The sequence below is a fragment of the Eurosta solidaginis genome, chromosome 4, assembly GCF_040869045.1.
Source record: "Eurosta solidaginis isolate ZX-2024a chromosome 4, ASM4086904v1, whole genome shotgun sequence".
Taxonomy (NCBI): Eukaryota; Metazoa; Arthropoda; class Insecta; order Diptera; family Tephritidae; genus Eurosta; species Eurosta solidaginis.
Window position 1 is genome coordinate 269,189,293 of NC_090322.1, and position 20,887 is coordinate 269,210,179.

The window sequence follows — 20,887 nt, forward strand, 5'->3', positions numbered from 1 at the left end:
AATCAGAAAAAGAAAAGCGACGAGTAAAAAGGAAATTAAAAATGGGAAGTAAAAATAAATGTAAAGGAAGATGACTGCAAAACAACAGTATACCTATGATGTTTATAATGATATGGATAATTAGGATCCAGGAAAGAGAAAAAAGGTAATGAAAGGAAGAGATAAGAAACGAAAAAGAAATGGGAACCAAAAACGAAGCCGTAACCGAAATCGGATTGAGCCTGGAATCGGACCGAAGCCATAACCCGAACCCGCACCAAAAACCGATTCGAAATAGAAACCAGACTGAAAACGGATCGGTTCTGAAACCGGAAGATAATTTCGAACTGGAAATCAACGCAATCCTCGAAAGGAACCTGAACCGGATCCAGAATCGAAGGGAGATAAGCCATAAGAGAAATCGGAATCCGAGTCAAAATGGGAACCGGAACTTCACGAGTACTTGGTACTCTTTTATTTTTTATATTTTGAGACTCATCGTATACAAATTTTTAGCCCTTTCAATAGAATAAAACTTCGATAAACGTCTTTCAAACTTACTAAATCTACCCCAGATGCCTCAGTGCCGAGTGTTGACGCAACGTGTTTTGAAAATATCAAGCCTGAAAAAATTCTTTCATATTTTCGTTGCTAAATTTTAGACAAATCTTATTTATTATGAGTTTGGCATCAATACTACGAAATTTAAATGAATAAACATAAATACAAATGTTTAATAAAAACACCTTTTACATACAAGCAAACAAATGTATGTATGGATGTACTATCTACGAAACTATTTAACTTAAACCTAAGTATATTATACATACATATCTATACTAACGATAATGAACTTACATCGCCACTCGATCCAGTAAAGTTAAATGTGGGCGCATTTGACGCGCTGAAATTGAACGCAGGTTTGGCTGTTGCACTTGCTTGTGCACCAAAGTTAAATCCACCCTGTAAGATAATATAAGAAAATACATATATTTTTCAGTATAGGGAGCAATAGCAAAAAATAAAAAAAATAAATAAAAAACAGAATCTGGAAAATACTGCATCAGACATTCCGTATTAATAGACAAAACCTTAATATATTGTGGCGAATGTTGACATCACTAGCTGTTAGTAAATAATCAGGCAACAATAAAAACATGAAGCAGCCATTCTTATGAACATGTAAACATTAAAGCGAGCCACACTTGCGTACATGCACAAATTAGTCATCATTTATACACATATATAGAAGGCGACGAAGAGATATCTCACGCACACTTACATACATATGTAGTCGTCAGCCGAAGTAGTTGCTCACAAATACACACGCATATGGCTAGTAGAAAACTATAAACTACAAATATACATGTATATAGCTGGTAACCATTTTCTGGTAATATATTTTCGCGAAATGAATAGACCTTTGGAGAAATATGCGGACGAGGCAACAGAGGGTATAAAAGCAGCGCAAGCTGAGTAATAACGAATCAGTTTTGATTTAAACACACTATTGGTTGTGAAGTATAATTGTGAAGTACTACTCCCAAAGTAAACTAAATAAAGACCACTTGGCAATAATTAATATTGGAGTGATTTATTCAACAGTTTAGCGATTCGAAAGTTAGCAGAAGGTGCATAAATATCAGAAATCCCCAGAATTCGTTACTATATGTATTAGACCATCCACAACAGCAAAGTTTTGATTTTCTACATTTTCTGGGAGAGCAGGTATCAAAAAAGCATCTGTAAAAAAAACTCGACATCTGTAATGAAAAAGTTCCATGCGAAATTGACCTAAAGGCTGAAAATGCACCAAAAAATGGAGTATAGCTTTTATGGCTAATATCTTCTAAACATGTAACTTAGGAACAGGATCCGAATGTAATCTGACACAGACAATAGTGTGGAAACTCTTGGTGAATTTGTTGTTGTTGTTGTAGCGATAAGCACACTCCCCGAAGGCCTTGGGGAGTGTTATCGATGCTGATGGTCCTTTGCCGGATGCAGATCCGATACGTTCCGGTACCAACCCCGACCATCTCGGGAAAGATTCGGTATGACCACATGCGACCTTCGGCAGGCATCGGTGCTATTTAGAAACGAAACATCAAAGCCAAGGAGAATTAAACAAGGGGTGCCACAGGGTGGTGTCCTATCCCCACTTTTGTTTTATTTCTACATATCTAAGCTACCTTCACCACCGGAAGGAGTCACAATCGTTTCCTACGCCGATGACTGCACAGTAATGGCCACAGGCCCAGGCCCACAGATCGATGAGCTATGCAATAAAATAAACGGCTACCTCCCTGATCTCTCCAGTTTTTTCGCCTCGCGAAACCTGGCATTATCACCGACTAAATCTTCCGCGACCTTATTTACAACATGGACGTCCCAAATGTCGACCATTTTGAACATCCACGTCGATGGCTCTACGCTACCGACTGTCCTACACCCCAAAATCTTGGGTGTGACGTTTGATCAGGATCTACATTTTGGTGAGCACGCAGCCGCAATTGTTCCGAGAATTCAGAGCCGTAACAAAATCCTCAAATCCCTTGCTGGCAGTACCTTGGGAAAGTATAAAGAAACGCTCATTACTACATACAAAGCAATTGGCCAGCCGTTTACGTGCTACGCGTCACCCATATGGTCGCCAAGCCTTAAAATTACCACTGGAAGAAGCTACAGGCCTGCCAAAATACTGCTCTCAGAATCGTCACGGGCTGTCGTCTTATGTCCCCAGAACACCATCTACATACAATACTCCCCATCAGGGATAGAAATGAGATGCTAAGAAAACCGTAAGCATTTTGAGGAAATACGGCACCTGAGAACCCAGCAGTATGAAGCAAAAAAACACAAGCATGTCCTTGGTGAACTCCACAAACAGGCGTCGGACCTTTATATCAGGAATTGCCCGGTGAATCCAGTACTCAAAGAAAAGTACCCAAAACTTGTGGAAGAGGAACGCATACTCCCCAGGGAAACGCGTGCCACTCTTGCTCAACTTCGTTCTGCATACTGTAACAGATTAAACTCTTACCTATCCAGAATCAACCCCGACATACAAAATGTATGCCCCGCTTGCAATTTGTCCCCACATGACACCAACCATCTCTTTAATTGTAATGTGGAACCAACGCCTCTAACACCCCTTTCCCTATGGTCCACCCCTGTTGAAACAGCAAGTTTCCTTGGACTCCCGTTAGAGGATATTGATGACAGTTTGTGATCGGTCGCGTCTGTTAGGTGGGGCGAAGCACTGCTACAACAACAACAACAACCTTCTAGGCCATACCGCCCTCCCACCCCCTACATCCATGAGGAGTTTGGGGTCGCCAGAGCCTCGGCTGTTAATAAAATAGGATTCGCCACGGATAGGTGAGGTAGAAAATTGCCTTGGAGAAGCTATATGTATATCGCGCTGGCAGCCTCTTGAATCTATTTGGTATTTTAGTCGCCTCTTACGATAGGCATACCTACCGCGGGTATATTCTAACCCCCTAACCTGCTGGGGGTTGGTGAATTTTTTTCTTACTTAATTGGTGCTTAACCGTTTAAACGGTTATGGCCGCCCAAAAAGGCGCGCCAGTCGCATCTTCTCTCTTCAAACCGGCGCCAATTGGTCACACCAAGGAAGTTTAAATCGTTTCCACCTGGTCCTTCCAGCGGAGTGGGGGTCGTCCTCTACCTCTGTTTCCATAGGCGGGTTCCGATAGAAACACTTTCTTGGCCGGAGCATCATCTTTCATTCGCATAACATGGCCTAGCCAGCACAGCCGCTGCGTTTTAATTCGCTGGACTATGTTGATGTCTGCGTAGAACTCGTACAGCTCAACATTAAATATTCTTCGGTACTTGCTCCTAGAGCCGTTTCATCTGAAGTTGTCATGGTCCATGCTTCTACACCATATAGCAAGACGGCTTTATTATTTAGTTTCTTCAATGCTTTAAGCTAGATCCTAGAAAACTTCTAGCATTTGCCAAGAGGATGGGGTTATTCTATAAGTCCCGGTAGCTAATTGGGGTTTTTTCGTTTGATCGCAAACCAAAACTTAAATGGGTTTCGGATTCGACTACTGGTGCTGTAATAATGAAAAGTTTGACAGGCCCACTTTGACATGATCGTAATACTCTTAACTGTGTTTCTATTCCTACAAAACCGTAGAAATTTCCAGCTGCTTTGTTGATTTGTCGTTGAGAGTCAGAAGTAAAACTGTAAAAGTGTAATATGTTATACAAACTTGATAAGAAGATCCCCCAAGAAGTCTTAACAGTTGAATGCATGATGTTAGCAATACATCTTAGTAAAACATGATGAACTCAACTGCCAAGGCTTTTTGGGGGATCTTCTGATCAAGTTTGTATAATATACCAAGTTATTATTAACCAAAATATGTCAGGAGGCAGACGATTTCCATCGGCCTAGCACCCGAAAATGCTCATCCGAAGCTTGCGGGATTCAAGGGCAAAACAGCAACAGTGAATTACAATTTGTTGTACATTTAGAACACCATTGTATAATACATAAATAAAATAATTTAAAAACATTTTTTAGTTAAACGGTTTTATTTAAAACAATACTTACATGAAATAATAATACTAAAAGCTAGAAAATAATTAGGTAGGTCCTAGGTACTAGTCATCACACTCCTTATCAATCTAGGGCCTTGATCAGACAATTAAATAAAAGCGTTGGGCCCGTGAAATTTCTAAAAATGTAAGGCGTAGCATAACCTGATTACGGTTCAGTTGACGCTTCCCAAGGCCGTCGGTTCTATGCACCGGAGCGACTCGGGATTTTCCCGACTAAGGACTGCCATTTCAGTGTAACCCCATTTAATTTGTTGCGTCCCTCCCACAAATTGTCATCCTCCCAGCAGCTCCTTGCAGCGGGACTGCTCCATATTCTCTTGCTCCGGGAAGGTATCGAACCCAATCCGGGAGTCTTTTTAGGACGGTCATACTCTTGCCAGTGTGTCTCGTGTAAGGGATGGTTGCATCGGACAGGTTGTTCTGGGCTAGACCCCAAAACCAGACGTCCACGTAACTTCTATAAATCTTTTGTGGCTCCTATGACGTCCCGTAGTCTGCGCCCCCCCCCCCCCCCCCCGCTATCTTCCAGCAGCCCCGCTGCTCAGCAAGCCACAACAAGTACCCGCTGTTGCTCGCGCCCCACGGAGCCACCAACTCACACGGCTGCTCCCACTCATACCTACAATCTACGTAGTATAGTCGGGAGCAAGGCCGAGCATCAGCCCCTGCCCCCGTCTTCTTTCCCCCTCTTTTCCGGCAGTATTTGTGTAGGTCAGGGAAACAGACTCTTAGTCCCTACCTCCATTTGCACCGTTTGCCAGCACAGAAGCGACATCCGTCCAATGCAGCTCCTGCCATAATGTTCTGGTCTCCGCGACGGCAACCCCCCGACGGGTTTCATTGCGATATGCTGCCAGGCCGCATACCCAAATACACCGGGTACCCCAATGCTTACGTCTAGCCCCAGGGCCTCAACAGAAATTGCGTTCTGGCCTTCCACAACCAAGGCGTAGTCACCCGTCACTTACTCCCAGAGTGGCGACGTCTCCCCCTATGCACTTCAGAATTCTGCAGTTAAACTTTAATGGATAAACTGGGAAGATCACGGAGATAGTCGACTTCATGAAGCGGCACAACATCCGCATTGCTGCGATTCAAGAGACTAAACTCACAGCAAGATCTGCATTGCAGACCTGTTCTGGGTATAATGTCCACAGAAAAGATCGCGAGAGCGGAAATGGAGGCGGCCTCGCGTTTATCATACACCACACTGTGCAATATCATATATTTGATCCCGACATCGACCGCAGGGATTATCTGTCCGGTCGGGCGATGCAAATCTAGAAATCATCAACATCTACATCCCTCCTCAGTCATCGACTATCTCTCGTGGTGAACGGTATTCTTTTCTCTCGCAAGCTCTGTCTTTGTTTTTTTTTTCACTTTCTGTTTACGCGACCAAGTGACTATTCAACTTAATTCATACTTATAATCGAAATTCTTAAAAAAGAATATAGAAAGTGACTAGAAGTGTTGAAATATGGGTTCCGACCCGCCTGATAGACCTAACAGGTCTAATAGGTTTGAACTATTAGCCGATATGGACGATTTACCTACCAAAAAACAAAAAACTTGTGCATTTCCATCATTACCCAGCAAAATAAACAACTTAAACTGCCCCACATTCTTCATAATTTCTTCAACCGATATAAACAAACCATTTACAAAAATGAGCCCTTTCGCTGTAAAAAAAGGTCTAGAATCTATTTCCACCGAGATTGATTCTACAAAGTTGCTTCGCGACGGTAACCTGCTCATACAAGCACGCTCGATTCGAGTGGCCGAAAAATTCATTAAAGCAAAAACATTATCAAAAATGTGCTCAATTAGTTGCAAGCTTCATGATACATTAAATTCGGTGAAGGGCACTATTTATGCACCTTGTCTAAACTGTGTCGACGAAAAAGAGATTATCAATGAACTAAGACTTCAAGGCGTAACAGCGGTATATAAATTCACCCGTTCCTCCGAAAATGGTCCTATCCCCACCAGAAGAATCGTATTCACATTTGACATGCTTAACTTGCCAGCTGAAGTCGACGTAGCATGGTATAAAGTCAAAGTCTCACCATATATCCCCAATCCCATGCGCTGCAGAAATTGCCAGAAGCTGGGCCACACCGCAAAGAGATGCAGAAGTGGCACCACATGTGCTACTTGCAATCTCCCCCCTCATAACCCCAACCCATGTTCAAGAACCATGTGCGCCAATTGTTCTGGTAACCACACTTCAGATGACAGAAACTGTCCCAATTACCAACAACTCAAAGAGATTTTAAAAATCTCTGTCACTGAGAAATGTAAGACTGGCGAAGCACGGCGCCTTTACAACACACGCAATCTTTCTCATATTTCATCACCCTCTTCATATGCAGAGACCACCAAAAATAATAAAACCAACAAAAAATTCTCGGCACATAACTCTCCCAACAATCAAAAATCAACTCAACAAAAAGATCTCAGCACCTTACCCCCTCTTCCGCCTCAAAGTGCTCGTGTAGAGCACTCAGTCGAAAACTTAACAACAACCAGCAAATCGATCTAAGAGAATCGCCTCATATCCCTCTACCATCAGCTCCCACACTTTTACCAAACTAACCACATGGACACAACAGAAGATAATCAATCAATCCCCTCTTCCTGCACTCAACTAAATAATGAAACTGCAACTAACTCTCCCGAACTTCTACAAATTTTATTGAATGCAATTTCATCCACTCCGCCTGATTTTGTTACAACAGGTAACGCAAACTTCAATAACTCTCCTTAACTAGCGTATTTATAAATTTATCCCGTAAAACAAGTTTACTAAATACAAAGTATTTTATCTTCTCTTCAATTATCATGGTCTTTAGAATATTACAATGGAATATTAAAGGCTTCATGAATAATATTGATGAGCTAACTGTACTTATTAAAGAGCACAACCCAAGTGTAATTGCATTGCAAGAAACACATGCTCATCATACTTTAACCCTTACCCACCGCGAGGCTATACTGGCCTTTTTTATAATTCAGCCAATAACTCCTCTTGCAAACAAGGGGTAGGAATATTTATAAAAGAAAATATACCATATAAAAAGAGTACAAATTACCCTATACAGGCGATTGCCATAGAACTGCAAATGCAAACAAAAATTAAAATTAAAATTATCTCCTTATATTTATCTCCTCAAGACGCTATCGACGAAAAAAATCTCACTGACTTGCTAGTTTCCATGGGAAGCAATACGATTCTATTAGGTGACGTCAATAGTTGGAACACGCAATGGGGATCTTTAAGAACTTAACAAACGAGGAAAAATAATAGAAAACGCACTACACTTATCTGACCTCTGTATCTTAAACCAAAACAAACCAACTCACTTTTCAACACATTCCACATTCACTAGCATAGATATCACATGTTGTTCTGTATCCCTACTTCCATACGCCTCTTGGGAGATAATCGATGACTTACATAATAGCGACCACTATCCTATTTTAGCCAATTTTTCAATCTTCTCGAAACAGGTAGATTTAGAAATCAGCAACCTTTTTCAGGCAACAGCAATGCAGATGCGGCCACTTTCACAAAAGCTTTACGTGCTGCGGCTAATTTGCATATCCCACAAAGCTTTCCAACAAAAAGAAAAAGCGTTACATGGTGGAACGATAAGCTAACGACTTTGAGAAGTTTAAAAATTACACTCTGGCAAAAGTTTAAGAAATATCCTTCACAAGATAATCTGATTGCATACAAAAAAGCGAACTCTGATTTCCGGAGAGAAGTAAAGAGTAGCAAATCTAACAGCTTCGAAGAATTCACTAAAACTATAAATAAATACGCATCGACTTCTTATATCTGCCAAAGAATTAACGCTCTCTCGGCCAAGCTTAAAAAAATGGAAATCTCTTATATTAAAGCAAATGACGAAATCTTGTCGGATCCCTATAGAATCTCAGATCATTTCGCAGAAGCCTGGTCCAACTATTCCTACAATTCAAATTTCTCAGATACGTACAAGCAAGAAATATCTCAGATTCAATCAATCGAAGTAGCGAGAGCCTCCAACCGTCAAGCCATATTAATAGAAGATAAGATTTCGCAATCAGAGTTACTCTCAAACCTGAATAAAGTCAAAGGCAAAACCACAGGTTGAGATAGAATTTCATACAAAATGTTAAAAGCTCTATCCCCCATCGGAAGACTCTGCCTACTTTCATTATACAATACTGTGTTTGAATCAGGAATAATTCATCAATCTTGGAAAATTTCCAAAAAATAACTGTAATATCCAAGAAATAAAATCGTATCGCCCAATTTCCCTAATATCATGCCTATCCAAACTTATGTTTTAGTACTGCCTACAAATCTATACCAAAATTTTCTAAAATCTGCCGACACAAAATTGTTATCTTATTGGCCCGTAATCGTAGTCGCTGACTAAAATACTCTTTAGTTAAAATCTTGCCTAAATTAAAAATGGGATTTAAAATGTTGGTCTGTCATAGACATATTAAAAACAGTTTTCAGCTAAAATAAGCATGAACAGGGTATCCGCATGAAAAAAAGGTATTGATTGGCGTTATGAAGAAATTTTTTAGAAGTTTTAAAAGTTCACCCTGTTCCTTACAACTGTGGTTACTTGACTCCACGTATAAAAAATGGTAATTTTTTACTTGACAAAAACTTACAATACCACAAAAATTGTCAAAGGAGTACCCGAAAACGCGTTTTGATCATAATCCGGTGGCGGATAATTATCATTCAATTCTATTTAAAAGTTATTAGCAAACGTTTTGTAAAAATTCGCTGTTTTTATCAGCCGTCAATTTCAAATTCAGTGCACAATCTATTAATTGAACATGGACATATGTACCAGAGCTGTAAAATGATTCAATCAATACAGTTATAAATCAAGATTGATTCATTTTACAAATATGATTGGGGATTTCAAATATATAAGCCAAGTTTGAATGCGATTTAATTTTTTCCATTCAAAAATTCCGTTAGTGATTGCATGACTGTAAAAAAAGCATTCAGCGTGATTGTGAATGCATCGAGAGCACTCCCACTCACGAGTGATTGCAAAATTTGTTGACTGCAATCACTTTTTCATTCACTTCCATTCAAATATCCGCTTTCAGGGTTGATACTTTCGTACTTTCGATGGCTAACATACCTGTGATTGGTTTGAAGGAGTCAAAATAGTTATAAATAACCGGGCTGCCACATTTCATTTAAAACATTTTTTCTTGATTCTAAAAAGTTTTATTCGGGGAATTTTGCCCCTAATCAATGAAATTAAATTTTAAATGCTTCAGTTCTGATTGAAATAAATAAGAAACACGAATAAATGAGTTAATACATTCATAAAACATAATTGGAATAAAATATTATTTCCAAAAAAAATAATTTCCAATCATAAATCCAAAATGTGGTTCTCGCATTCAATAGCGACGGTAACTCTGACTCAATGTTTTGACATTTTATATTGTAAAACTGTATTTTGGTACTTTCTACAAAAATAAGCATATTTTTTTTAAAAGTTAAGTAGAAATCAATTGCCACATAAATAAGAAATATAATGAAGTACTTCTTGTAGATTATAGTGAAGTGAAGGTGGAGAAAAATGCGTTTAAAAACCTGAAACGGTAGACGTCAAATAGTTGTGCACAGTGTTCCTCTTTATATCAAAAACACATAAAATATGATTGTATTATTCAAAGGCCCGGCATTTCTTGATCTTCCCCAAATATATATTTTAAGACTGCGAGGCTATTTCACTTGCAGATTTAAGCTTGCCTTTGCAATACATTTATTTCAGCATTTCTTGATATGGTTAGCTATGCTAATCAGTGATTTAATATTTTGTAATTTTGCACTTCTGTCTATTTCACCATGCACAAGTAACTTGAATTCGTTTATTAGAGCATTTTAATGATATCTTTATGAAGTAAAAGTCACATCTGGGACAGTCTTGAATACTGTTACTAGCAAATACCTATGTATCGAAATTCAACAACATCTGTAAAGCATGTTTCACTGTATATAAGTATAAGTAAAAAGTAAGTCATTATAAAAAAAAACAAGCTACTCTGAAATTAAAAAAAAAATTTCCGATTTACAAAGTCTTCGGCATTGTGTGCATAACTTAAAATAAACCAAGATTTGATAGTTACTTTCCACTAGATCTATGGGTGTGATGTCTCTGTGCATTGACTAAGCTTCCCGTTGCGTTTGGTACAAATGGCCTAAAGGCATCAGGGCAGCGGTCGTCACCTCATAAGCGCTTTCACGCAATTGTTTTTGTAAAACGCTTAGGCAAGCGCATCGCATAGGAATGTATTCTGCTGTGCCCATTAGGAACTCAACTGCGATAATTTCGTGTAAAATTACTTTTGAAGTAATATTTTTGGTTATATTTTTCGGTCACCTGTACGAAAACAATGAAGCTTTGTTTGATTTATTTAATTGAAGGCATGTAGAAGTATTTTTAAATGCATTCAAGAAAACAATGTGATACGTTAATTTTGAAAGCTACCAAGTCCGACTGCGTTTGTTTACATGCCAGCGCCATTTCTGCTCGCTGATTGGTTGTCGCTATTTTTTAGAAAACAAAATGAAGAATAGACATCCACTGACAAAAATTTATTTCGTCTCACTTGAACTTAAAAATTGAATATGGAATATACATATTAGTGAAAAGTTTGAAGTTAAGAAAATAATTTAAGATTATCACTCATTTATCTAAGAGAATATAACAAATAATAGCCGTTATTTTTAAAGAGTTTTATTTAGCTTAACTCTGTGTAGCGAACAGAATTTTGTAATCGAAATTTAAGCAACTTCCCGATAAGCTACAAGCTTGAAACTTGGAATATGGTTCAGAACTGGATGAAAATGCAATAATAAGACAAAAATTTCAGATAGGTGGCGCATGGATCGAAATATTTAAAAAAAACGTATTTGTACTCCAATTAGGCTCATATTTGGAATACATATTAAATACGGGAATAGAAATCGCCTTGTAAAAAAACTCCCGCTAGGTGGCGCATATATCGAAATATTTCAAACAATCGTATCTGTGCTCCGATTAGGCTAATATTTGCAACACATATTACATACATGAATAGAAAGCAACATATGAAAAAATCGCCGCCAGGTGGCGCAAGGATCGATATATTAAAAAACTGTTATAATATGAATTTTCGAAGTTTTTACAGTGTACTTTTTACTAGCTACGTCGCCGTTTTGGATTTCAAAGTAGGTGTGGTAACGCTTCCATAAGAAGCTTTTGGCTATCCCTGCATCAGGGGGATCAAAACCAAGGAGAAAGGGGGATTTTGTACAGATTATTATTTATAAATACTTTTTTTTTTTGTTTTCTTGGAGCCCCTGCAATAGTTTTGAAAATTTAGAAAGTTTTGGCAGCGAATGGTATCGAAATTGACCACTTTTTTAATGAAAAATATGACCTATATCGTTTTCAAGACTTTTAGAAAGTTTGTTCATATAAAGAGATGAAATTCGCATGACACCAACTTAATTTTTTATTAACAGTTAATAGTGTAACTATATTACTATTAATTACGTTAGATGGCTATAAGAAGTTTTTTCTATTGTCATAAGCAAAAAAATTTCATTAAATGACATAAGTATAATATTGGACTGCCTACCCAATTGGAAACTTTATTTTTTTTTCTCGGACGTTGTGGCAGCACACTGCCCTCAAGTGGCCCGATGAAACCTGGCTAATCCTGTTTTGGTTTTTTTTTAATTCATACATACTTTTTTTTTTTTTATGTATCCTAATTCTTATTTATGTGTTATTTATAATTTTTTTGTTACCGAGTCCTTGAGAGGCAGTGGCTTCTTAAGCGCCGAGATCTAAAACCGCTCAGCTACAGAGAAACTCATCAGCTGAGAAATATAGATTCACAAAATACAATAGACTAAAAGTAAATATAATTTTTTAATTATTAAGAGAAGATATAACCGTCCTTTTTATGGCAAAGAGCGAGTCCGAAACATCAATTATTCTCGAGTGAGAGTTATAATCTTCACACAAACATAGAAAAGGTTCGTGTAGTTGGAAATTGCTTCTGCATTGTTTAAGAATTATAGGTTTATAATGCCTTGAAACTCGGCATGGAACATTCAAGTTTACTTCGTTCAAAAGAAATGGGCTTGAAATCGATCCATTTAAAAGTCTAGCCATAAATAGTACACCTAGCATTTCTCTACGACTTGCAAGTGTAGGAAGATTTATTAGTTTTAATCGATTAGTGTAAGGAGGAAGATTATACGGAGAGTCCCATTGAAGATTTCTCAAGGCGAAAAGTAAAAACTGTTTTTGAATTGATGCTAGTCTATCCACATGAACTTGATAACGCGGATTCCAAATTATCGATCCATATTCTAATATCGGCCTCACCAATGATGTAAAAAGGGTTTTTGTAATGTAAGGATCACTAAACTCTTTTGCCCATCTTTTCACAAATGCTAAAACTCCTCTCGCTCTATTGACTGTGGCATTAATATGAGGGTTGAAACTAAGTTTGCAATTCATTGTAACTCCCAAATCGACAAAAACATCAACGCTTTCCAGAGTTTGGCCATTAATTGTCTAGGAAGCTGGCTGTATGTTCCCACGTGAAAAACACATGGATTTACATTTTTCTATGTTGAGAGGCATAAAATTCGCATTATACCAAGTAACTAAAAGATTTAAATCCGCCTGGAGTACAGAACGTTCTTCAACCGACGCGTATGACTTAAAAAGTTTTACGTCGTCGGCATACATTAAAATTTTAGAATATTTTATAGTTGTGGAAACATCGTTTATAAAGATCAAAAACAAAATAGGACCGAGATGGCTGCCCTGAGGCACACCGGAGGGAACATCGATGACATTCGAACAAAGGTTTTTAAAAACGACTCATACAATATATATCGGCGTGTCTTTTCCAAGGATATGTTAGCAAGAAAATTTTGGATTTCGCCCAAATAAATAAGTTAATAATAATAATTAGTTTTTCTCTCGCAAAGGAAGATGTAAATTTTTTGTATCCTATGCGTCGAGCGAAGAAAGGTCTATTTTACAATCAGATTTCGATACATTGCTCAATTGGTGCACCATCAACTATATGCCACTTAATCTTAAAAAATCCAAATTTATGTAGATTACTTCAGCCAGCTTCCTACACTCTTAACAATTAAAATCTTGAACAGGTATGTATACAGTTTTATAGACCTTGGGGTTGATATTGACAGTAAACTTAACTTCAACCTTCATATTACTACAACTGTTAATAAGGCTAGAGGTATTCTGGGGTTTGTAAGGCGATGGTATAAAGAATCCTGCGACCCGTATGTTACTAAAGCTTTTTTACAACATTAGTCAGGCCGATATTAGAATATGGTGGAATAATTTGGAACCCGAGCAACCAGGTTCATATTGATCGGCTAGAATCAGTTCACCAAAAACAATTCTTACCTTTCTCCTTAAGGGATTTCCTTGCTAGTCGTAGGGAAATGCTTGGAATTGTATTTATGATTAAATTACTAAATGGTTCGGTCTCTAACTCATTCCTGTCGAGCGAAGTAAACAACTTTAATGTCCCTTGCCGGTCTTCAAGACATCTTAAACCTCTCTGCCTAAAATATTGTAGATCAAATTTTGAACTAAATGAGCCCTTCCGCTGTTCGTGTCAGAATTACATCTCCCACTCTAGCACATTTGATGTTTCGGACTCGCTTTTTTGTATTAAAAAATCTGTTCCTTCCTCTCTTAATAGTAACTAACTGTATTCATTACCATATTGAATTAATTTTCTACTAATTCTATCCATTATATGTCTGTATATTTATTACTAATACGGCATTTACTTTACTTAGCTGATGAGGGTTCTTTTGTAGCTGAGCAGTTTTAGATTTCGACGGTTAACAAACCATTGCCTTACAACGAACGCATGAACAGGATTAGCCTGGTTTCATTTGACGACATGAGTGCAGTGCGGTGTCACAACGTCTATAAAAAAAAATATATAAAAAAAACCCTTTGCGCATGAACACTTTTTTTTTCAAAAGACAAATTTTCTAAATGCTCCATTTACTTGATGGGATCATTCAAAAAGAAGTAATAAAAAACTTGAATTTTTGAAGTCCTTTAATTGGTGGTGCTAAAACGTACAATAAGAATCATAATTTTCTACTTTGGTTTATATTATGAAAACAACTTCTTAGTACTGAGAATAAGTACGTATATTTTTCTGAAAAAAATGTTGGGGAAAAGGTTCAGCAGAATTAATATGTACGGTGGGGGCCGTCAGTATGCAAAAAAAATTGTAAAAGTAGTACTGCGGAAGTGCTTAGACTTCAATTGTTCAATTTAAGAGTGAAGTTTATGAAGCAAACTTATAAAACCCTACCCCACTCTTGGCAGTGGACATGGTTGTGTTCTTTTCGGGAATAAATATTGCATGATTTTTCCAGCTCTCCCGAAAGTTTGCGCCCTCATTTAATAAAATATTGTCCGAAAAAGCATCATTTTGTACAAATTTTGTGATCGTTACACTATTAAATAGTAACAATAAGAAAGAAAGGAAATCCCCATTAGATAGCATTGCAGAAACTTTGCCATACATGCGCTAATTTCCTACTGGTGCGCTTGGTGTGTAAAATTTTTTGAATAAATTTTTATTTTTATTTGACAATTGCCTAAACATGAATGCTAACGATGTAAACTCAGAGACTTCACCTTTAATACAAATTCTAGGATTTTCGGGACTCCAAATTTCTTAAGAAACATGAAGTGCCGTCAGAAAACCGCTTTTTAAAGCTTACCTAATTCAATATTAATTTAGCATGCGCGCATACATATACATACGAATACATACAAACCTATAGTAGTAGTACTTATTTGAATGTAGGAATAATTTTTGAAGTTTTTGAATGTTGCTTAGTATTAAAAGCAGAACATACACATAAGTAGGATGTTATGAAATTTCTTTGACTTATCAGATCACAATTGATTAAAGGTTCTCAAGAAATTATGGTCTTATTATACAATGTATATTATTTTTTTCAAAATATGTGATTGTTAGTTTGAATTGAAAATGTTATGCAACGAAGTTTGAAACCTCTTTATTTCTGAATTAATTTTAACCCTTATGATTTGATGTATAAAAGGTTATCCTAAATAATATTGTAGACTTTCGTAGGTTAGGTTTTTGAAATCTAAAGAATATCTAATCCCGGTATTAATTACAATACAAGATCCCGAAATTTCCGGGGTTCCGAAATTATAAAATATTGACATCCCTAATATAAGGTGAAGTTTTAGAATTTGTTGGCATATTCATTAATTAACCCATTTGTCGGCATATGTTGCTATTATTCGGAAACTAAACAAAAATTCTAAAACTTAGTTTTCGAGACCTCAGAAACTTGTACGGTGAATACGTATATATATATTTTTACTAATAACATAAAAAACATTAAAAGTGCAAGAAACTTTTTTTATGAAAAAAGCCCAAAAAAAACTACGTAAATAAACAATACCAAGATCAGTAAGATCCATGGTTCTTAGCAACTAGGTACAGTTTAGACATTTTGCAGTAAAGTAAATAGTTTACACCCACTTAAAGATATTGCTCGATATCACGCCGATTTTCACAGATCTTTATATAAATGTGCCATATGTTGTTGTATGGTGCGCAAGTGATGTGAAATTTTGGATATATCAATTTTACTTTATTCTACCCAAGATAATAAGGTTATTGGTTTCATCTGTCACTCTGCATCGTAACGGTATAAATTAATCGAGATAAAATGTATCAAAATGATCACGGGGAAAAAAGAAATTGATTGAAACCGATGATGCAAACTTTACAGTTGGGTAGAAAACTTACTGTAGACAACTTTTTCTTTTCCAATTTTTACCATGAGAAGGTAAGTAATAATTTTTCTAAATTAAAAAATGCTTCTGCTTACTGAAAGAGTCTAGAGCATTTGTGAAAGCAACATTTTATTCAACCGTTATTTTGCAAAATTAAAGTTCAAATAAAAAATTTATGATTTTTATGTATAGAGCGGTATGTCTGGGGTTCAGAGCTGTAAAATCTTACGTTTGCGATTTGTGTTATTTGGGTGGTTTTGCACTTTGTCTATGACAATTTCCAAAACAAAATTTTGATAAGCATTTATTTTTCATTAAGCTTTATTTTTTTTAAAGCTGTGAGAGCGAACTTCAAGGGCTCCTTCGAAAAAAGCGAGCAAAATTTGTTAAAAAGTCTAACAAAATGAATCACCAAATATGCTCCAAGGGTTAATTCAATATGCCCAAGTAAAAAAATCACTATATTAGCAACTCCAAAAAAATTTAATATGAAAGACGGGAATGTTCAACTTGCCGGAATGATACTTTTTTTCAATATAACTGGACATTTTTAAAATTGTCATGCTTAATGCTCTTGAGCAAGTTGTTTGAACTCTTCTCACGCTAATTATCTTCATAACAACTTTTTCAACCAATTTTTAAAACTAAGCTTTCATAAAATGGAACTTAAAATTTTTTCGTACTATTTTAGGTACTATTTACACATTTTTGTAGCAAGTGATTGGTACTGAATGCATGACTTCACACACCAAAAATGTGAAATCACCTGAGTGCACTCACTGATTTCAGTACATTTATTTCTGCAGTCTGATTTAGCATTCTTTTCAATTGCATGCGGTGCTGAATGAAATCCTTATTTCTCTGCATGATTGTAGAATTAAAAAAATGAAAGCATAATTCTCGTAGAAAAGCTCTAATTTCAAAAAGCAAATGATTTCATTCTTCATCAGCTCTGATATGTACTTATTTAAAGAAAATTTCCTTAATTTCGTTCTTAAAAAATTATTTAGATCTCGCAACATAAACGAATAGGTAGTTAAAGCGGATTTGGGCTCCTTAAAGCAAAGGAAGCTACAAGGCTATTCACTCATACACTCGTATTCATGTTGAATAGTTTATATAGTTTGTAAGAATGTTGTAAGAAAAGTTGTTTGCATTAAGACAGATGTGACGGCCAAATTGATGCAAATTTTAAATGTTAGGTGGCCCTAACCGTTAAAGTATAATAATAAGTATGCACAACATTCAATGATAATCAGGTTAAATCAAATTTAGGTTTGTCTTCCCAAAGTCAGCATAAATAAAGGGAGTTTAGTATAGTTTTCCATAGGAAAGAAGTGACCTAGAATGTTGAGCCATTGTACATGGACCTGCAAAGTGTAAGTCCCTTAATTCCCAAGCAGTTCTTAAAATTTTTGTTGTTAATTCTTGCTGTATTCCGTGTTTTATTTCACGCTTTCTTTTAAGAGGAATTGGCAAATGTAAAGGGGAATAGAAGACACAAAAGGAAATGCCTGCAGAATTGAATTCAAGAATTTTGTAATGTAATTCAATAATTAGAAGTCGGAAATAAGAAATTGTTCTTTTAAATAGATATTCACAAAAAACCGAATAATTCCCTTTCACAGCCGTAACTGGTGAAAATTGTTTCAGCGCACAACGCCTTTTTAGTTAATTCTTTTCTGTGTACAACAATATCACCAAAATTACATCAACCACATGAAAGTATTAAACGTTTTTTTTTTTGCAAAAATATCTTGACAAAGTAAAAGTATTACTTTGCCGCCTTCGGATTATTGCTTCCGAAATTAAAACGCGTCATTTGACACCTCTCCCGAAATTTTTTGACATGTATTAAAAATCGACGTCTGTGGTAAATAATTCCCAATATTTATTTCTAAATTTAATGCCAAAATCAGTATAGGATGATACTTTTTCCTCAAAAGATACTAAAATATTAAAACTCACAAATATCAATGAATGCGGAATAGTCTTAATTAAAGATTTCGCATATGTGGAGCCAAGTAACCATCGCACATTTTAAAATTGTGTAATTTTCGCCACAAACATATTAATACGCATTCTAGGTATAATAAATTAGTTCCTGACGTATATTTGCTTGTCGGGGAAGCCTTTTTTCACTTCCATTTAAGTTTATCGCGTTTAAATAGCAATCTGTTTAATTTCTCCAAACTTTTGACTATTTTAAAAAATTTAAATCGCGCTCATGTCATTTTAAATTTAAAAGACTTTTTTAGAGATAAAATTGTGTTTAAGTGGACTATAAGAAACTCAAAATGATAATTAATTTAGAACCATGCTTAAACCAATAAAACTCTATTTTATTTCGACTATGACTACGGGCCATTGAGTTTCAAAGCTGTGAAACTAACGATAGCAATACACAATGCAAATACAAGACACAAACCCTTCTGGTTATATGTATATGACCATTATATCCAGCAGATGTCGCCGTAATTTCCTTGGCTATGGTGCATCACCCAGCGACATCTGTTGGATATAGTGGCATTTTTCACCAGACGGGTTTGTGTCTTGTATTTGCATTGTGTATTGCTATGGTTAGTTTCACAGCTTTCAGCTATTCAATTTACACATCAAAAAATCGTGCACTGAGGGAAATGCTTGGGCTGCTATATCGTTTTTGCTATTGATAGCGACGTATTTCGTGCGATATCTATTTAGAATGGATCCACTATATCTTATGCATTTAATAAAAAGTCATATCGCAATTTAAAATTTTTTTTGATGGTACTTCACAATTTTTTTTTATTTGTATAAGAAAAATATTTATGGACGGCACTGTACTATTTCATATTGGCGTGAGACGTGAGAGCAATATTACAACTTGTTGAAATGCTTTTTGGATTTAAAATTTTTTTATATTTCATATATTTTAATATCCCTCTGAAAATTTCATGACATACCGTAGCCTAATCGTAGAGCACTGGGCTCATAGCCCATACGAACAGGGTTCGAATCATGCTGAAGGCAACAGTGAAATAAAATTTTTTTTTTAAGAATGACGAATTTATCAATAGTTAATTGATTTCTTACGCTACTTTGTTTGGATACCAGTTCAATACTGATTCATCATTCGTACAGTGATAGCATATCCATACGTCGCTGAAAATAGCAAATTGTACGATTCATAAAGTAAATGAAATGAAATACCTTGGAATAATAATTGATGAGAAACTAAAGTTTAATGAGCACCTCAAATATACAGAAGCTAAAATATCAAAAAAAAAAACCGGATTCATGTTTCGAACCTGTAAACATGTGAGCAAATATTATAAAGTAATGGTATATAGATCCATTATAGAGCCTCGCTTCATATATTGCCCTACAATTTTATTCATATTAGCGGATTCGAATATCTCAAAACTCCAGGTGAAGCAAAATAAAGCAATGCGGTTTATCCTTAAGAAAAGTTACGATACACCAATACAGGAAATGCTTGAGGGCCTAAATTGGCTAAGTGTTAAACAAATAATCGTATACTATACTTTAAAATTTATACATAACATTAAAATAGGAAATCAGCCGAAATATCTAAACGACCGACTGATATACAAAAACGAGGTTCACGATTACCAAACAAGAAACAGAAACAACTTTCGCCTGCCGGCAGTACGATCAAGTTCGCCAAGAAAAATATATACTACGAAGGACTGAGAGAATACAACGATCTTCCAGTTGAAATAAAACAATGCCAAAACATCAATGAATTTAAGAAATTATTGTATAATTATTGCAAAGAACTACCTTTTAGATAATGATCTCATAGATATTCAAATAAGTTAGGTCTACAAGACTGTATAAAATTAAATAAATAAAATAAAAAATATTTATTGATGGGCCAGGATTAACAATTTTTATTTAATGTAGTATCAATAGGTGTGTGTGATCGAGCCATAGATTTCCCTCCGTGTGGTGAAAGTTGCGATCGCCTGAAAGGACTTGGGCCTTAAAGACTTAAGGGATTAGTGGAATTTTCGCTGACAACACTGGCGAAAACAACAGAATTCCCCCTCGCATCATAACAAGAGAATTCCACCTCGTTTGTCAGCTACTTAATTTGCACAGCTGAAAATCGTGGTGAAATTCGTATACGCCTGAAAGTCTAAAAGAATCGTGGTGAAAGTCGCATATGCCTAAAAGTATGCAAGGACGTGCACTGAGTTGGGCCTTCAACGAGGTGGAATTCTACAACGCCTGCAACACTCAGAAGGCTAGCCATGAAGGTATGGCCTAATCTTCTAAATAGTTCGACTTGTGCGATACATAGCTCAAATTTTTTGATCAAACATTGCACTGTCACCGAGTTTTAAACTATATTTCAGGTTTCAAGTCTCTAGATATCCAGGAATTTAGTTAAACATCGATTGCAAGATTCCCAATTTAAA

At 36.2% G+C, this 20,887-nt stretch overlaps 1 protein-coding gene across 5 annotated transcripts in view; it reads right to left on the reverse strand.

Moving 5' to 3' along the window:
• The window catches only part of Nup153 (Nucleoporin 153kD), a 54,409-nt gene that overhangs the window by 22,440 nt on the left and 11,082 nt on the right, over window positions 1-20,887 (reverse strand). For all 5 annotated transcript variants that reach the window (XM_067786076.1, XM_067786077.1, XM_067786075.1 and 2 more), the window contains one exon: window positions 838-942. In XM_067786076.1, coding sequence (XP_067642177.1) covers window positions 838-942 — 105 coding nt within the window. The remainder of the gene's footprint in view (window positions 1-837; window positions 943-20,887) is intronic.